The sequence below is a fragment of the Saccostrea echinata genome, unplaced genomic scaffold, assembly GCF_033153115.1.
Source record: "Saccostrea echinata isolate AGI-Se365-2 ecotype Australia unplaced genomic scaffold, CSIRO_AGI_Sech_v1 ptg000046l, whole genome shotgun sequence".
NCBI classification, from domain to species: domain Eukaryota; kingdom Metazoa; phylum Mollusca; class Bivalvia; order Ostreida; family Ostreidae; genus Saccostrea; species Saccostrea echinata.
This window is the reverse complement of record NW_026889795.1, coordinates 3,616,934-3,637,888: the sequence shown is the minus strand read 5'-3', so window position 1 is coordinate 3,637,888 and position 20,955 is coordinate 3,616,934. Positions and strand designations below refer to the sequence as shown.

At 31.0% G+C, this 20,955-nt stretch overlaps 1 protein-coding gene across 1 annotated transcript in view; it reads right to left on the bottom strand.

Moving 5' to 3' along the window:
- Positions 1-796: 796 nt before the first annotated feature.
- The window catches only part of LOC133202117 (uncharacterized), a 31,037-nt gene continuing 10,878 nt past the window's right edge, over positions 797-20,955 (bottom strand). Inside the window, exons 3-4 of the mRNA XM_061337896.1 lie at positions 16,107-16,523; positions 797-2,540 (exon numbers count right to left, since the gene is read on the bottom strand). Of these exons, the coding sequence (XP_061193880.1) occupies positions 2,385-2,540; positions 16,107-16,523 (573 nt within the window). The 3' untranslated portion in view covers positions 797-2,384. The remainder of the gene's footprint in view (positions 2,541-16,106; positions 16,524-20,955) is intronic.

The following is a 20,955-nucleotide window of genomic DNA, read 5'->3' as shown; positions in this document are numbered from 1 at the left end:
TATATATATAGTAAACCGGTGTAATACCACTGTATTTTTATTGAATGTTATATTGTTAAAAGTGACATACAGGCCCAGTGGGTCGTGTGTTTAAATTCCTATTACATTGTATATGTATATTTAGTGTTGTGATTGTACATAACACATGTCATTATAATAAACCATTTACTTACTTCAGTCTTATAAAGTAAAAAAAAAAAATCCGGTTACCAGATGTAAATGTAAATATTTAAGCTTTTGAATCGTAATCACATAGTCGACTGTCATGCTTTGCAACTCATTGAAGTGAATGGAGAATGGGAAAAAATAGTGCATCCGACCTGAGAAATGAGCCTACACTCAAACTTCTCAGATCCTAACCCTCTATATGTTGGATTTTTTTTTTCAAATTCGAATTAATTTGTTTGGAAAGGACTATGGTCCTTCAATTTCACATTTTTTAATCCTTGTTACCCAACAATGGGTTCAAGACAATGTTTAATTAAAGTGGTCCTGCGCTGCAGGCCCCAAGATCATGAAACACGTTAAACTTCCGTCAAAATGCAAGGACAAAATATAGCTGCTTGTCAAACAGTGTGTTATAAACAATATTCCATAACACTGGATCACCAGAGTGCTGTATTATAATTTTTTATTTTCAACGATAAGAATTTTACAAATACCTAAAATTTTGATAAAAGTTTAAGCTATTTCATGATCCCAGAACCTGCAAAGGGACAGTAAAAATGAGAGAATTCTTGTGAAATAAATTAATCTCTAAATCTTCAAGCTGTGAAAAATACAGAAAACAATGGGATGAGTTTTTTGTATCTATTTATTTTACGAAATTTCAATGAAATGCAATACAAAAACAGAGACGGCATAAATATAATCATATAAATGTAAACCCGATGAGAAATCTCCCAACAACTACTCATACCGTTCATACACATGTACGAACAAGATAGAAGGGGCTGGATTTTTCAAACAATGGCTTAAATTTAACGAAGTTTTGAGACGATGAAATTCTTAAAGTATGCATGAATTTTATATGCAACACTGAACTGGAACATAGATCCTAATGACAAAAGAGTGCTGGAAATTTGGAGAAAAAAATTATTTCATTTAAAAAAATGATCATCAAGCGAGTAGAGGCTGATCCAAAGCCGGCGCACCGGGTGCGCACCCTGCGTTTGTTGTTTTTGTTTGTTGTTGTTTTTTTAAAAGGGGGGAGGGGCTTTCGTTAATTTTCTTTGTTCATAGTCTACTTGCAAATTGCAATGTTACATAATTCTGTAACTTAATTTTTACTTCCGAAATAATTTTTACAAAGTACTTATTATTTCGATAATATATGTATTACACGTTCGGAATTTGCATTGTACTGAAAGTTTAAATTTTTAAATGCAACAGGTTAAAATGAAATCATAAAAAAATACTATTAGTTTAAGATAGTCAGCTTATCAACAGTGTGTGGTGATTCGTATTATTTCAGTAACACTTTGGCTAACGCATCTCCGATTCTATCCTATAGTGACAGTAAGATATATTCATTCACAAAGGCGATGTTTGTCTAGTATTCCGTTACGTGTTGTGTAGCTATCGATTTTAATTAAATTTAAGTCATCAATACATAGAGAATACCAAAAATCAGCGGATCTTTTCACAGAATATCTTACAACTTAGACAATATTGTCCACAAAGTATCTAAATTAGACTAGGTCACAAAATTTCTCTATTTCTGTTACATTGAAATTTATTGTGAATATTTGTTTGAAAAAAAATTCTTTATTGAACAAAGAAATTACCGAGCTATCAGCTTTTTAATATAAGCTCAGCTGTAAGGGTTTTTTGTGAAAAGAGTACAGCTCATTATCTACAAGCACATCAAAAAACAAAAAAAAAAAAAAAACAAAAACAAAAAAAACAAACAAACAAAAAAAGTCTGGAAAAATGACAATGACGGACAGAAAGGGATGACATTTAAAATACCCCGACCATTTTATGGCGAGGACAACAACAACAACAACAAAAAGACATTGTTTTCATTTCAACTTTTCATTCATCATTAAATACATAAATTTTGAATTTAAATTACTAGTTTTATACGCAAGGTTAATATCTCTTTTGGTTTATAGCTTCGCAAAGGGCACACACAATACATATACATTACCATAATCACTATTCCGCTGAAAGTCCTTTTTTCTTTTCAGATATCGTCAATGCTATTCACATATATCAATTTTTCATCAGGTTTCTTTTATATGCAAGCGCATTGGTCCATTGTTGTCGAAGATCAATTTAAATTTATTCTCCATCATCGATTTTTAAAAATACGTTTGATTGTTGGTGTCCATCACAGAAATTAAAGTTTATCCACCAATCAAATAAAAAAAGAATGAAAATTATTCTCCACGATAAAATTTCTTCCGATTCCTAAAGTGTGGATATGTCACATATATTAGAACTGCTGTATAAAATTCAGAATTGTCACACATCCTGGTCACAACTAAATTAAATTGGTTCCCACATTTCTGCATTTGTTTAATGGTCTGAAGATACTGAAAAAGAAATTAACATACCGGTAATTTAAAATAGAAACCTAATTTCTACCTGCTTTAAGAGAAAATTGAAACCTCACTTTAATACGCATTACTTACTTTGAGTCAAATAGAAACCTATTTTTTATTTGCATTACTAATTTGCATTCTAATTTATAGAAAATAGAAATCTAACTTTATTTGCGTTACGTTCTTTGAGAGGAATTCAAAACCTAAATTTTATTCGCATTACTTGCTTTTACATTAAGATAGAAATCTTACTTTTATTTGGTTATTTGAGAGGAAATTGAAATCTAACTTTTATTCGCGTTGCCTACTTTTAAAGGGAATTGAAACCTAGCTTTTATTCGAGTTACCTACTTTCAGAGGAAATTGAATCCTATTTTTTATTCGAGTCATCTACAATTAGAGGAAATTGAGACCTTACTTTTATTCGCGTTACTTACTTTGAGAGGAAATTGAAACCTATCTTTTATTTGGGTTACTTACTTTTAAATAAAATAGAAACCTAACATTTATTCACGTTACTTGAGACGAAATTGAAACCTTTTATAGAAAATAGAAACCTTACTTTATTCGCGTTATTTTCTTTCACAGAAAAAGAACCCTAACTTTTATTCGCGTAACCTACTTTTAGATGAAATTGAAACCTAACTTTCATTCACGTTACTTACTTTGAGAGGAAATAGAAACCCAACTTTTATTCGCATTACCTACTGTGAGAGGAAATTGAAACCAAACTTTTATTTCTGTTACCTACTGTGAGAGGAAAATACCTAATTTTTATTCACGTTACCTACTATTAGAGGAAATTGAAACCTAACTTTTATTCGCGTTACTTACTTTGAGAGGAAACTGAAACCTACTTAGTTTTCTTATGAATACTGTGTTTAAATAGCGGTGTGTGCTGATGATGAAATATTTAAGCAGAGCATTCACAAGAAAAAAGTCAATTTACACAAAACCTTAACAATACTAACTTAAAGTGGAAATATAAACCTACATTTTTTTGCTTTTCTTACTTTTTGAGGAAGTTGAAATTTGAAACATAAATCTTTTTTTCATAACTTATGTTTACAGAAAATAGAAACCTAGCTTTTATTCGCGTTACCTACTAATAGAGAAAACTGAAACCTTTCTTTTATTCGCGTTACTTACTTTGAGAGGAAATTGAAACCTTACTTTTATTCGAGTTATTTACTTGGAGAAGAAATTGAAATCTAATTCGTATTCGTGTCACTGAATTTGAGACGTAATTGAAACCAAACTTTTCCTTTACCTACTTTGAGAGGAAATTGAAACCTATCTTATATTCCGGTTAATTACTTTTAAAGAAAATAGAAACTTAAAATATATTCGCGTTACTTGAGACGAAATTGAAACCTTTCGCAAAAAATTAAAACCTAACTTTTATTCGCATTACATACCTTTACAGAAAATAGAAACCTATATTTTATTCGCGTTTCTGACTTTTACAGAAAATAGAAACCTAACTTTTATTCGCGTTACATACTTTTAAAGAAAATAGAAACCTATATTTTATTCGCATTTCTGACTTTTACAGAAAATAAAAACCTAACTTTTATTCGCGTTACCTACTTTGAGAGGAAACTGAAACCTAACTTTCATTCACGTTACTTACTTTGAGAGGAAATAGAAACGTAACCTTTATTCGCGTTATCTACTGTGAGAGGAAACTGAAACCTAACTTTCATTCACGTAACTTACTTTGAGAGGAAACAGAAACCTAACTTTTATTCGCGTTACCTACTGTGAGAGGAAATTGAAACCTAACTTTTCCTTTACCTACTTTGAGAGAAAATTGAAACCTATCTTTTATTCCAATTAATTACTTTTAAAGAAAATAGAAACCTATATTTTACTCGCATTACTGACTTTTACAGAAAATAGAAAGCTAAATTTTATTCGCGTAACCTACTTTGAGATGAAATTGAAACCTAACTTTCATTCATGTTACTTACTTTGAGAGGAAATAGAAACGCAACTTTTATTCACGTTATCTACTGTGAGAGGAAATTGAAACCAAACTTTTATTCGTGTTACTTACTTTGAGAGAAAATTGAAACCTATTTTTTATTCGCCTTACCTACTAATAGAAAAAATTGAAACCTTTCTTTTTATTCGCGTTACTTACTTTGAGAGGAAACTGAAACCTATTTAGTATTCTTATGAATACTGTGTTTAAATACCGGTGTGTGCTGACGATGAAATATTTAAGCAGAGCATTCACAAGAAAAAAGTCAATTTATACAAAACCTTAACAATACTTACTTTAAGTGGAAATATAAAGCTACAATTTTTTCCCTTGTCTTACTTTTAAAGGAAGTTGAAATTTGAAACATAAATCTTACTTGCATAACTTACGTTTACAGAAAATAGAAACCTAGCGATTATTCGCGTTACCTACTAATAGAGAAAATTGAAACCTTTCTTTTATTTGCGTAAATTACTTTGAGAGGAAACTGAAACCTACCTTTTATTCTCATATTTACTTCGAGAGGAAACTGAAATCTAACTCCTATTCACGTTACGGAATTTGAGACGAAATTGAAACCTAACTTTTATTCGCGTTACCTACATTGAGAGGAAATTGAAACCAAACGTTACCTACTTTGAGAGAAAATTGAAACCTGTCTTTTATTCCGATAAATTACTTTTAAAGAAAATAGAAACCTAACATTTATTCGCGTTACTTGAGATGAAACCTTTCACAGAAAACAGAAACCTTTTATTTGTGTTACTGATTTTGAGATGAAATTGAAACCTTTCTGTTCTTCGCGTTATTTACTTTGAGAGGAAACTGAAATCTAACTCCTATTCGCGTTACTGAATTTGAGATGAAATTGAAACCTAACTTTCATTCGCATTACCTACTGTGAGAGGAAATTGAAACCTAACTTTTCCTTTACCTACTTTGAGAGAAAATTGAAACCTATCTTTTTTTACGGTTAATTACTTTTAAAGAAAATAGAAACCTATATTTTATTCGCGTTACTGACTTTTACAGAAAATAGAAACCTAAATTTTATTCGCGTTACCTACTTTGAGAGGAAATTGAAACCAAACTTTTATTCGTGTTAATTACTTTGAGAGGAAATTGAAACCTATTTTTTAATTCGCGCTACCTACTTATAGAGAAAATTGAAACCTTTCTTTTTATTGCGTTACTTACTTTGAGAGGAAACTGAAACCTATTTAGTTTTCTTATGAATACTGTGTTTAAATAGCGGTGTGTGCTGATGACGAAATATTTAAGCAGAGCATTCACAAGAAAAAAGTAAATTTATACAAAACCTTAACAATATTTACTTTAAGTGGAAATATAAACCTACATTTTATTTCGCTTTTCTTACTTTTAGAGGAAGTTGCAATTTGAAACATGAACCTTATTTGCATAACTTACGTTTACAAAAAAAAGAAACTTAGTTTTTATTTGCATTACCAACTAATAGAGAAAATTGAAACCTTTCTGTTATTCGCGTTACTTTCTTTTACAGAAAAAAGAAACCTAACTTTTATTCGCGTTACCTACTGTGAGAGGAAATTGAAACCTAACTTTTCCTTTACCTACTTTGAGAGAAAATTGAAACCTATCTTTTAATCCGGTTAATTACTTTTAAAGAAAATAGAAACCTATTTTTTATTCGCATTACTGACTTTCACAGAAAATAGAAAGCTAAATTTTATTCGCGTTACCTACTTTGAGAGGAAATTGAAACCTAACTTTCATTCACGATACTTACTTTGAGAGGAAACAGAAACCTAACTTTTATTCGCATTACCTACTGCGAGAACAAATTGAAACCTAACTTTTATTACTGTTACCCACTTTGAGAGGAAATTGAAACTAAACTTTTATTCGCGTTACTTACTTTGAGAGGAAACTGAAACCTATTTAGTTTTCTTATGAATACTGTGTTTAAATAGCGGTGTGTGCTGATGATGAAATATTTAAGCAGAGCATTCACAAGAAAAAAGTCAATTTATACAAAACCTTACCAATACTTACTTTAAGTGGAAATATAAACCTACATTTTTTTGCTTTTCTCACTTTTAAAGGAAGTTGAAATTTGAAACATAAATCTTATTTGCATAACTTACGTCTACAGAAAATAGAAACCTAGCTTTTTTATTCGCGTTACCTACTAATAGAGAAAATTGAAACCTTTCTTTCATTTGCGTAAATTACTTTGAGAGGAAACTGAAACCTACCTTTTATTCTCATATTTACTTCGAGAGGAAACTGAAATCTAACTCCTATTCACGTTACGGAATTTGAGACGAAATTGAAACCTAACTTTTATTCGCGTTACCTACATTGAGAGGAAATTGAAACCAAACTTTACCTACTTTGAGAGAAAATTGAAACCTGTCTTTTATTCCGATAAATTACTTTTAAAGAAAATAGAAACCTAACATTTATTCGCGTTACTTGAGACGAAACCTTTTACAGAAAATAGAAACCTTTTATTTGTGTTACTGATTTTGAGATGAAATTGAAACCTTTCTTTTATTCGCGTTATTTACTTTGAGAGGAAACTGAAATATAACGCCTATTCGCGTTAATGAATTTCAGATGAAATTGAAACCTAACTTTTATTCGCATTACCTACTGTGAGAGGAAATTGAAACCAAACTTTTCCTTTACCTACTTTGAGAGGAAATTGAAACCTATCTTTTATTCCGGTTAATTACTTTTAAAGAAAATAGAAACCTAACATTTATTCGCGTTACCTGAGACGAAATTGAAACCTTTTATAGACAATAGAAACCTAACATTTATTCACGTTTCTTAAGACGAAATTGGACTTTTAAAAAAAAAAAAAAAAAAAAAAAAAAAATTACTTTATTCGCGTTACTTTCTTTTACAGAAAAAAGAATCCCAACTTTTATTCGCTTTACCTACCTTGAGATGAAATTGAAACAGAACTTTCATTCACGTTACTTACTTTGAGAGGAAATAGAAACCTAACTTGTATTTGCGTTACCTACTAATAGAGAAAATTAAAACCAATGTTTTATTCGACTTACTTTTTCAGAAAATAGAAACCTATATTTTATTGGACATACTGACTTTTATAGAAAATAGAAACCTAACTTTTATTCGCATTACCTACTTTGAGAGGAAATTGAAAGCTAACTTTTATTCAGGTTACCCACTTTGAGAGGAAATTGAAACCAAACTTTATTCCGGTTACTTACTTTTAAAGAAAATAGAAACCTAACATTTATTCACGTTACTTGAGACGAAATTGAAACCTTTTTTAGAAAACAGAAACCTTACTTTATTCGCGTTACTTTCTTTTACAGAAAAAAGAAACCTAACTTTTATTTGAGTTACCTACTGTGAGATGAAATTGAAACAGAACTTTTATTCACGATACTTACTTTGAGAGGAAATAGAAACCTAACTTTTATTTCTGTTACCTACTTTTAGAGAAAAATACCTAATTTTTTTTCGCGTTATCTACTATTAGAAGAAATTGAAACCTTCCTTTTATTCGCGTTACTCACTTTGAGAGTAAATTGAAAATAAACTTTCATTCGCGTTACTTACTTTGAGAGGAAACTGAAACCTATTTAGTTTTCTTATGAATACTGTGTTTAAATAGCGGTGTGTGCTGATGATGAAATATTTAAGCAGAGCATTCACAAGAAAAAAGTCAATTTATACAAAACCTTAACAATATTTACTTTAAGTGGAAATATAAACCTACATTTTTTTTTTTTTTTTCTTACCTTTAGAGGAAGTTGAAATTTGAAACATAAATCTTTTTTTCATAACTTACGTTTACAGAAAATAGAAACTTAGTTTTTATTTGCTTTACCAACTAATAGGGAAAACTGAAACCTTTCTTTTATTCGTGTTACTTTCTTTCACAGAAAAAAGAAACCTAACTTTTATTCGCGTTACCTACTGTGAGAGGAAATTGAAACCTAACTTTTATTCATGTTACCTACTGTGAGAGGAAATTGAAACCTAACTTTTCCTTTACCTACTTTTGAGAGAAAATTGAAACCTATCTTTTATTCCAATTAATTACTTTTAAAGAAAATAGAAACCTGTATTTTATTCGCGTTACTGACTTTAACAGAAAATAGAAACCTTTTATTCACGTTACCTACTTTGAGAGGAAATTGAAACCTTACTTTTATTCGCTTTAAACTCTTTGAGAGGAAATTGAAACCAAACTTTTATTCGTGTTACTTACTTTTAAAGAAAATAGAAACTAACATTTATTCGCGTTACCTGAGACGAAATTGAAACCTTTTACAGAAATTAGAATCCCAACTTTTATTTGCGTAACTGCCTTTGAGATGAAATTGAAACCTAACTTTTATTAGCGTTACTTACTTTGAGATGAAATTGAAACCTAACTTTTATTCGCGTTACCCACTGTGAGAGGAAATTGAAACCTAACTTTTGTTCGCATTACTTACATTTATGGAAAATAGAAACCTATCTTTTATTCGCGATACTGACTATTACAGAAAATAGAACCCTAAATTTTATTCGCGTTACCTACTTTGAGAGGAAATTGAAACCTTACTTTTATTCGAGTTACGCACTTCGAGAGGAAATTGAAACCTAACTTTTATTCGGGTTACTTACTTTTAAAGAAAATAGAAACCTCACATTTATTCGCGTTACTTGAGATGAAATTGAAACCTTTTACAGAAAATAGAAATCTAACTTTTATTTGCGTTATTGACTTTGAGATGATATTGAAACCTAATTTAATCACGTTACATACTTTTACAGAAAATAGAAACCTATGTTTTATTCGCGTTACTGACTTTTACAGAAGATAGAAACCTTTTATTCACGTTACTTACTTTGAGAGAAAATTGAAACTAAACTTTTATTCGCGTTACCCACTTTGAGAGGAAATTGAAACTAAACTTTTATTCGCGTTACTTACTTTGAGAGGAAACTGAAACCTATTTAGTTTTCTTATGAATACTGTGTTTAAATAGCGGTGTGTGCTGATGATGAAATATTTAAGCAGAGCATTCACAAGAAAAAAAGACAATTTATAAAAAACCTTAACAATTACCTACTTTGAGAGGAAATTGAAACCTATTTTTTATTCGCGTTACCTACTAATAGAGAAAATTGAAACTTTTCTTCTCTTCATGTAACTTACTTTGAGAGGAAATTGAAACCTTTCTTTTTATTCGCGTTATTTACTTTGAGTGGAAGCTGAAATCTAACTCCTATTCGTGTCACTGAATTTGAGATAAAATTGAAATCTAAATTTTATTCGTATTACCTACTGTGAGAGGAAATTGAAACCTAACTTTCATTCGCGTTACTTACATTTTAAAGAAAATAGAAACCTATATTTTATTGGCGTTACTGACTTTTAAAGAAAATAGAAACCTAAATTTTATTCGCATTACCTACTTTGAGAAGCAATTGAAACCTAACTTTTATTCGCATTACCCACTTCGAGAGGAAATTGAAACCAAACTTTTATTCCGGTAACTTACTTATAAAGAAAATAGAAACTTAACATTTATTCACGTTACTTGAGATGAAATTGAAACCTTTTATAGAAAATAGAAACCTTACTTTATTCGCGTTACTTTCTTTTACAGAAAAAAGAAAGCTAACTTTTATTCGTGTTACCTACTGTGAGAGGAAATTGAAACCTAACTTTTCCTTTACCTACTTTTGAGAGAAAATTGAAACCTATCTTTTATTCCAATTAATTACTTTTAAAGAAAATAGAAACCTATATTTTATTCCCGTTACTGACTTTTAAAGAAAAAAGTAACCTAAATTTTCCTACTTTGAGATGAAATTGAAACCTAACTTTTATTCGTGTTACTTACTTTGAGAGGAAATTGAAACCTATTATTTATTCGCGTTACCTACTAATAAAGAAAATTGAAACCTTTCTTTTTATTCGCGTTACTTATTTTGAGAGGAAACTGAAACCTATTTAGTTTTCTTATGAATACTGTGTTTAAATATCGGTGTGTGCTGATGATGAAATATTTAAGCAAAGCATTCACAAGAAAAAAAGTCAATTTATACAAAACCTTAACAATTTTTACTTTAAGTGGAAATATAAACCTACATTTTTTTTTTGTTCTCTTACTTTCAGAGGAAGTTGAAATTTGAAACATAAATCTTATTTGCATAACTTACGTTTACAGAAAATAGAAACTTAGTTTTTATTTGCATTACCAACTAATAGAGAAAATTGAAACCTTTCTTTTATTCGCGTTACTTTCTTTTACAGAAAAAAGAAACCTAACTTTTATTCGCGTTACCTACTGTGAGAGGAAATTGAAACCTAACTTTTCCTTTGCCTACTTTGAGAGAAAATTAAAACCTATCTTTTATTCCCATTAATTACTTTTAAAGAAAACAGAAACCTATATTTTATTCAAGTTACTGACTTTTACAGAAAATAGAAACCTAAATTTTATTCGCGTAACCTACTTTGAGAGGAAATTGAAACCAAACTTTTATTCGTGTTAATTACTTTGAGAGGAAATTGAAACCTATTTTTTATTGACGTTACCTACTAATAGAGAAAATTGAAACCTTTCTTTTTATTCGCGTTTCTTACTTTGAGAGGAAACTGAAACCTATTTAGTTTTCTTATGAATACTGTGTTTAAATAGCGGTGTGTGCTGATGATGAAATATTTAAGCAGAGCATTCACAAGAAAAAAGTAAATTTATACAAAACCTTCACAATACTTATTTTAAGTGGAAATATTAACCTACATTTTTTCCACTTTTCTTACTTTTAGAGGAAGTTGAAATTTGAAACATAAATCTTATTTGAATAACTTACGTCTATAGAAAATAGAAACTTAGCTTTCATTCGCGTTACCTACTAAAAGAGAAAATTGAAACCTTTCTTTTATTTCCATTACTTACTTTGAGAGGAAATTGAAACCAGTAACTCGTATATGTGTTACTTACTTCGAGAGGAAATTGAAACCTAACTTTTATTCGCGTTACATACTTTTACAGAAAATAGAAACCTATATTTTATTCGCATTACTGACTTTTACAGAAAATAGAAACCTTTTATTCACGTTACCTACTTTGAGAGGAAATTGAAACCTTACTTTTATTCGCTTTAAACTCTTTGAGAGGAAATTGAAACCAAACTTTTATTCGTGTTACTTACTTTTAAAGAAAATAGAAACTAACATTTATTCGCGTTACCTGAGACGAAATTGAAACCTTTCACAGAAATTAGAATCCTAACTTTTATTTGCGTAACTGCCTTTGAGATGAAATTGAAACCTAACTTTTATTAGCGTTACTTACTTTGAGATGAAATTGAAACCTAACTTTTATTCGCGTTACCCACTGTGAGAGGAAATTGAAACCTAACTTTTGTTCGCATTACTTACATTTATGGAAAATAGAAACCTATATTTTATTCGCGATACTGACTATTACAGAAAATAGAACCCTAAATTTTATTCGCGTTACCTACTTTGAGAGGAAATTGAAACCTAACTTTTATTCGAGTTACGCACTTCGAGAGGAAATTGAAACCTAACTTTTATTCGGGTTACTTACTTTTAAAGAAAATAGAAACCTCACATTTATTCGCGTTACTTGAGATGAAATTGAAACCTTTTACAGAAAATAGAAATCTAACTTTTATTTGCGTTATTGACTTTGAGATGAAATTGAAACCTAACTTTTATTCGTGTAACATACTTTTACAGAAAATAGAAACCTATGTTTTATTCGCGTTACTGACTTTTACAGAAGATAGAAACCTTTTATTCACGTTACTTACTTTGAGAGAAAATTGAAACTAAACTTTTATTCGCGTTACCCACTTTGAGAGGAAATTGAAAATAAACTTTTATTCTCGTTACTTACTTTGAGAGGAAACTGAAACCTATTTAGTTTTCTTATGAATACTGTGTTTAAATAGCGGTGTGTGCTGATGATGAAATATTTAAGCAGAGCATTCACAAGAAAAAAAGACAGTTTATAAAAAACCTTAACAATTACCTACTTTGAGAGGAAATTGAAACCTTTCCTTTTATTCGAGTTACCTACTAATAGAGAAAATTGAAACCTTTCTTCTATTCATGTAACTTACTTTGAGAGGAAATTGAAACCTTTCTTTTTATTCACGTTATTTACTTTGAGTGGAAACTTAAATCTAACTCCTATTCGTGTCACTGAATTTGAGATAAAATTGAAACCTAAATTTTATTCGCGTTACCTACTGTGAGAGGAAATTGAAACCTAACTTTTATTCTGCTAACTTACTTATAAAGAAAATAGAAACCTAACATTTATTCACGTTACTTGAGATGAAATTGAAACCTTTTATAGAAAATAGAAACCTTACTTTATTCGTCTTACTTTCTTTTACAGAAAAAAGAATCCTAACTTTTATTCGCGTTACCTACTAATAGAGAAAATTGAAACCTTTCTTTTATTTGCATTACTTACTTTGAGAGGAAATTGAAACCAGTAACTCGTATATGTGTTACTTACTTTGAGAGGAAATTGAAACCTAACTTTTATATCCGTTACCTACTTTTAGAGGAAAATACCTAATTTTTTTTCGCGTTATCTACTATTAGAGGAAATTGAAACCTTACTTTTATTCGCGTTACCCACTTTGAGAGGAAATTGAAACTAAACTTTTATTCGCGTTACTTACTTTGAGAGGAAACTGAAACCTATTTAGTTTTCTTATGAATACTGTGTTTAAATAGCGGTGTGTGCTGATGATGAAATATTTAAGCAGAGCATTCACAAGAAAAAAAGACAATTTATAAAAAAACGTTAACAACACTTATTTTAAGTGGAAATATAAACCTACATTTTTTTCGCTTTTCTTACTTTTAGAGGAAGTTGAAATTTGAAACGTATATCTTATTTGCATAACTTACGTTTACAGAAAATAGAAACTCAGTTTTCATTTGCATTACCAACTAATAAAGAAAATTGAAACCTTTCTTTTATTTGCGTTACTTTCTTTTACAGAAAAAATAAACCTAACTTTTATTTGCGTTACCTACTGTGAGAAAAAATTGAAACCTATCTTTTATTCGTGTTAAAAGTCTTTGAGAGGAAATTGAAACCAAACTTTTATTCGGGTTACTTACTTCTATAGAAAATAGAAACTTAACATTTATTCACGTTACTTGAGACGAAATTATAACCTTTTATAGGAAGTAGAAACCTTACTTTATTTGCGTTACTTTCTTTTACAGAAAAAAGAAACCTAACTTTTATTCGCGTAACCTACTTTAAGACGAAATTGAAACCTAACTTTCATTCACGTTACTTACTTTGAGAGGAAATAGAAACCTAACTTTTATTCGCGTTACCTACTGTGAGAGGAAATTGAAACCTATCTTTTATTCCGGTTACTTACTTCTATAGAAAATAGAAACCTAACATTTATTCACGTTACTTGAGACGAAATTGAAACCTTTTATAGAAAGTAAAAACCTTACTTTATTTGCGTTACTTTCTTTTACAGAAAAAAGAATCCTAACTTTAATTCGCGTAACTTACTTTGAGATGAAATTGAAACCTAACTTTCATTCATGTTACTTACTTTGAGAGGAAATAGAAACGCAACTTTTATTCACGTTATCTACTGTGAGAGGAAATTGAAACCTTACTTTTATTCTCGTTACTTACTTTGAGAGGAAACTGAAACCTATTTAGTTTTCTTATGAATACTGTGTTTAAATAGCGGTGTGTGCTGATGATGAAATATTTAAGCAGAGCATTCACAAGAAAAAAGTCAATTTATACAGAACTTTAACAATACTTACTTTAAGTGGAAATATAAACCTACATTTTTTTTGCTTTTCTTACTTTTAGAGGAAGTTGAAATTTGAAACATAAATCTTATTTGCATAACTTACGTTTATAGAAAATAGAAACCTATATTTTATTTGCGTTACCTACTAACAGAGAAAATTGAAAATTTTCTTTTATTCGCGTAACTTACTTTGAGAGGAAATTGAAACCCAACTTTTATTCGCATTATTTACTTTGAGAGGAAACTGAAATCTAACTCCTATTCACATTACTGAATATGATATGAAATTGAAACCTAACTTTTATTTGCGTTACCTACCGTGAGAGGAAATTGAAACCTAACTTTTATTCGCGTTACTTACATTTAAAGAAAATAGAAACTTATATTTTATTGGCGTTACTGACTTTTAAAGAAAATAGAAACCTAAATTTTATTCGCGTTACCTACTTTGAGAGGAAATTGAAACCTAACTTTTATTCCGGTAACTTACTTATAAAGAAAATAGAAACCTAACATTTATTCACGTTACTTGAGATGAACTTGAAACCTTTTATAGAAAATAGAAACCTTACTTTATTCGCGTTACTTTCTTTTACAGAAAAAAAGAATCCTAACTTTTATTCACATTACCTACTAATAGAGAAAATTTTTTAAGAGAAACTTTTATTCGCGTTACTTACTTTGAGAGGAAACTGAAACCTATTTAGTTTTCTTAACAATACTTACTTTAAGTGGAAATATAAACCTACATTTTTTTTGGCTTTTCTTACTTTTAAAGGAAGTTGACATTTGAAACATAAATCTTTTTTTCATAACTTACGTTTACAGAAGATAGAAACTTAGCTTTCATTCGCGTTACCTACTAATAGAGAAAATTGAAACCTTTCTTTTATTCGTGCAACTTAATTTGAGAGGAAATCGAAACCTAACTTTTATAAGCATTATTTACTTTGAGTAGAAACTGAAATCCAACTCCTATTCGTGTCAATGAATTTGAGATAAAATTGAAACCTAAATTTTATTCGCGTTACCTAATGTGAGAGGAAATTGAAACCTAACTTTTATTCACGTTACTTACATTTAAAGAAAATAGAAACCTTTATTTTATTCCCGTTACCGACTTTTAAAGAAAATAGAAACTTAAATTTTATTCACGTTACCCACTTTGAGAGGAAATTGAAACTAAACTTTTATTCACGTTACTTACTTTGAGAGGAAACTGAAACCTATTTAGTTTTCTTATGAATACTGTGTTTAAATAGCGGTGTGTGCTGATGATGAAATATTTAAGCAGAGCATTCACAAGAAAAAAGTCAATTTATACAAAACCTTAACAATACTTACTTTTATTGGAAATATAAACCTACATTTTTTTTCGCTTTTCTTACCTTTAGAGGAAGTTGAAATCTGAAACATAAATTTTATTCGCATAACTTACGTTTACAGAAAATAGAAACCTAACTTTTATTTGCATTAACTGCTTTTAGAGGAAATAGAAACCTAATTTCTATTTGAGGTAATTACTTTCACAGGAAATCGAAACTTAACTTTAATTCGCTTTACTTACTTGGAGAGGAAATTGAAACCTTAATTTTATTCGCATTACCTGCTTTTAGAGAAAATTGAAATCTAAGTTTTATTCGCTTTACTTACTTTTACAGAAAATAGAAACCTATATTTTATTTGCCTTACTTACTTTTAGAGGAAATTTAAACCTAACATTTATTCGCGTTACTAGAGTAAGGCAAAATCCCTACCATCCAAACTTTACGTTGAAACCACTTTGTGTGATGCCTTTCCTCTTTCCTCCTAGGTGGTGGCCGGTACTGAGGACTCACCTTCAGCCATGGCCCGAAGCTATGTGGGAACCAGGAACGATAATCTTTAACAGTCTGAGAAGATGGCAAATCCATCTCAACAGTCACTTCTTTCTCCTCCGTGATCAGAACTTTTGCAGACACAACAGATGGCAGTGCCATCTTCACAGTCTGTGCTTGACCTTCCTGAGGATGAACTACTACAATCTGAGTAGATGGCAGAGCCATCTCTTCAGCTTGCTCAAGCTCCTCCTCAGGAAAATCAAGCACAGGCTGAGGAGGTGGCACTTCCATCTCCTCAGGCTGTTGAAGGTTATCTCCAGCCCTCAACCTCTGCTTTACAGTGGACTTTCGCACCTATAAAAGAGAAAAAGTACAGTTCCAAAACTGGAATATGAATGTAAAATCTACAATAAATGAAATATCTGATAAGACAGTAGCTCTAATGGTTTGTGCTCAAATTAGTGTCAGAGAGAAGTTGCATTTGGATTTGATTTTTTTAAAAAAAGTTTCACATGTACAGTCAGGGGTGAGACTGAAATCCGTCATTTTTGAAAAATGATGGATAAGCGTCATATTTACTAAGTACGTATTTTCGTCATTTTTGTCAATATGACTTACTATCGTCATATTTTCTTTTTCAACTTAATTCTTTTATCCTGGTTACATAAAAGCGAAATTTGAATTCACCGCTGAAAGAAGAGGGTTTACGCAAGTTTCATTTCATCCGGGTCACTAATTACTGCCGACCATGTGCGTTAGAACATCAACATGGAAGGTGAAAGTTATTATTTAGCGGTAAAATGTCGAATTTTGGTAGAACTAATTCGCCATTTTTACATGGCTTTTAGCCCTATAAAAACATATAGTACACCGTCTGGAAGAATACGTACTTGTAGAGAAAAGTCTCGACAAAAAGTTAAAGTCATAAAAAAGTAGTGCGCCCCGTAAAACAAGCGAGATATTTCAGTGCGCCCAGACCCTCCATTTTGAAAAAAGACGGAATATCGTCATTTTCGTCTTCTTTCCTATTTAATGCAAATAAATTGACAAATAACTCTTCCACTCTTATTTTTGCTTAGGAAATTTATACTGTCAACATAACCAGTATTGTAGTCAACTGTATTAGAGAAATGAAGTTCGTTTACGATGTTTTTTTTCCTTTTTTCGGTTGGTGGATCTAACATTTTTCAAAGAGAGGTAACTCGGTATTCTAGAAACACTCTAAATTTTTATGACTGTTTTTCGTCATTTTCTTAAAAATGACGAGTTTAAGTCATAACAAAAATTTTATTTTATGGCTTAAAATCGTCATTTTAAAAATGACGGATTTCAGTCTCACCCCTGACTGATGTAGAGAATTACCTGCATGTTCTCTTAATTTTTACCAAGTTTCATTGATATTAAGCACAGACGACATGTTCCTCATAAGTATATAATTTTCCGTAAGAATTTGTCATTGAGTTATTGCTATTTTAACAGGTTTCCTCACAAAAAATTTGAGGTACCTTACCAGGCATTTGTGCAAGATACCAGATGATGGTGTATGTTTTTAATATAATCCTATTGGAAATCTCTTGAAATATCAATATCACAATTTTTGGAGAATTTATTGTTTAAGACATTTTGAAAACAAGTTTAGAAATCACAAGATAATGATAATTATGGATATTTTTCTATAAATCATGAAGAGATACAAAAACATGTTCAAGGAACATGTCATCTGACCTTAAATCAATGTAATATTGCAACAATTAGCTAAGAGATCCCTTTCTGCAAATTTTCTGTTCTTTATGTTCTAGAAGTCTACTTTAGTTGAAATCACAAGTGAGCTGGAAATTAATGATATATTTTCCTTAATTATTTTAAACTATGTAATAAAGCTTTCACAAAAGTTTCATCTTTTCTGGCCCAGTGGTTCTTAAGATGATTTTTTTAAAAAGATCTCATTAAAGAACAAGGTACTGTTTCAATATAAACCTGGCCCAGTATTTTTCTAAAATATGAAAGTGGTGTAATAAATTAAAACTCATATGTTCTGAATTGTTGAAAAACCATGCACTAAGAATATACTAATTGTTTTTCTCATATGAACTCCTAAATGTTAATTGTGACGTCATGAACTTGTGATAAAGGGCCAAATTAAATATTGCTGAAAGTAATTGCAAACTGGATTCTTGCTGGCTGAGAAAAAAGCAGAAATCAGTTCAGTATTGAAAAGTTAAAATACATAAGTGGTCCCAACCTACCCTTAAAGGGGGGGGGGGGAACAAACTTGAATCTACACTACCTGGGGATGCTTCCATATCAATGTGACCAATCATTGCTTTAATGATTTTTAAAGATTATTCCTAGTATGTATTCCTATGTAAATCTTTGATCATCCATTGTGGCCCCACACTACCCCCAGCAGTGCCTGGGAAGGTCAAGCAACAGGTAGGGCCAATGGCCCCAGTGTTCATAAAATGATGGGGCCATTTTGAAATTTAAGGGTACAGAGTAATAAAACATGCATACCCGCATTTTGCAGAGTGCGCCGCATGGCGCTGCGCACCATTATTTCATTGCGCCATTTTTCGACAGTATGCGCATATGGCGCATGGCGCTGCCCCTTCCCAGGCCCTGCCCCAGGGGGTCATGATTTGAACAAATTTAAATCTACACTACCTATGGATGCTTCCATATCAATATGACCAACCATGGCTTTGCTGTTCTTGAGAAGGAGATCTTAAAAGATTTTTCCTATGTATTCCTATGTAAAATTTTGATGGTCCATTGTGGCCCCATCCTACCCCCCAGGGGTCATGATTTGAACAAACTTGAATCTACACAACCTGAGAAAGCTTTCATATCAATATGACTATTCATGCTGTGCTGTTCTTGAAAGAAGATTTGTAGTTTTTTCACTTATATACAGTGCTACCTTGGTATATTGCCAACTTTTGTTCAAGACAGATTTTGGCATTAAAGCGAGGGTGGCAATATAACGAATTCTGCCATAAATTACAATTCAGTTGGTTATCAAAACAAAATAAATATATTACTTAATTTACTTCAGTTACAATCTATTTATGTCACATGTGTATAGGGACAGCTCTCATTTCTTTTTGGGGGAAAAAGCCATCATGATTATTGGGGTTTTTTTTCTTTGTTTACAATATTTTGACTGAAAAGAAATAAAATACCAGAATATTGAACACATCAATTTCCTTTCATCATGCTCTAAGAATTTAATAACAGGATGACAAAGATGTCAGTGGCCGTTATGGCCTCTTGGTATAAAAAAGTTTTGAGAATTATCAATAATTTCATCTGAATCGAAAGTAGATTATTTCACCGTCTCAAGAAATTCTGAATCAGTTAAAAAGTTTGGTTGGTAAAGCATCATGACTGACAAATGGTAAGTCGCATGTTAGAATACGTCAACCCCTTATATTAAATGTGTATTCTCATGTTTGCTAGTACCTGTGTACTTCTCTTCCGATTCTGTTTTGATATTTGTCAATCAAACCAATATATGTCCGACAATTTAAGAAAATTTCAGGGCTAACGGAATCTCTAATATTTTCATGTGCAGAACTATAGTAGTCTAAAAATAGATATGAGGTTTCCTTTTTAATCGATAGAATGGCTTCTTAATCTAAGGGGATACAAATTAATTTTTGCATTTATTATGGTTTTGTGCATTATCCATGATGGCAATAATCAGCGATTTACAATCAAATAGATCGAATGTTGATCAATCTTTTTTTTCGTAATCTAAATTTCTACGCTTTCTCTCGCCTGACGTTTCCATTATTGTGATGAAATAATCTTCTATCTTATAAATACATGCCAAAGACATTGCTAATTTTGAGTTTTATACAACGATTATCTTTAATTTAGCTAAATTCCTTGTCCAGCCAGTCACGCTTCACCGCAACCACTGTCAAAGCACGGGTGTGGTGTCCAAATTACCGACACCCGCTAGATAATTGGCATTGTTAACGCGGGTTTTCCTTACATAATTTGACCTTTTGTTTCCCAAAACCAGTGGCGGATGGCAATAAGCAGGGGTGGCAATATAATGGGTGTATTAACATGGGGATATCCATTCTTCGAGAATTCCTGGCAATAAGCGAGGGTGGCAATATAATGGAGGGCAATATACTGAGGTACCACTGTATTCCTATGTAAAAATTTGATCTTGTGGCCCCACCCTACCCCAAGGGGTCACGATTTGGAAAAAAAGCTTGAATCTACAATACCTGAGCATGTTTTCTATATCAATATGACTGATCATGGCTCTGCTGTTCTTGAGAAGATTTTTAAATATTTTTCCAATGTATTTTTATCTAAATTTGATCATTCATTGTGGCCCATCCCCCAGAGGTCATGATTTGAACAAACTTGAATCTACACTATATAATAAAGTTTTCAGATAAGTTTCAACTTTTCTGGCCCAGCGGTTCTTGAGAAAAAGATTTTTAAAGATTTTTTCCCTATATATTCCAAAGTAAAAATCTGATCCCCAATTGTGGCCCCACACTACCCCAAGGGTTATGTATTCTACACTACCCGAGCATTTTTCTATATCAATATGACTAATCATGTCTTTGCTGTTCTTCTTCAGAAGATGTTTAAATATTGTTTCCTACATGTTCTTAAGTAAAACTTTGATCCCCAATTGTGGCCCCGCCCTACCCCAGGGGTCATGATTTGAACAAACTTGAAATTACACTACATTCTAAAGGTTTCACATAAGTTTCAACTTTTCTGGCCGAGTGGTTCTTGAGAAGAAGATTTTTAA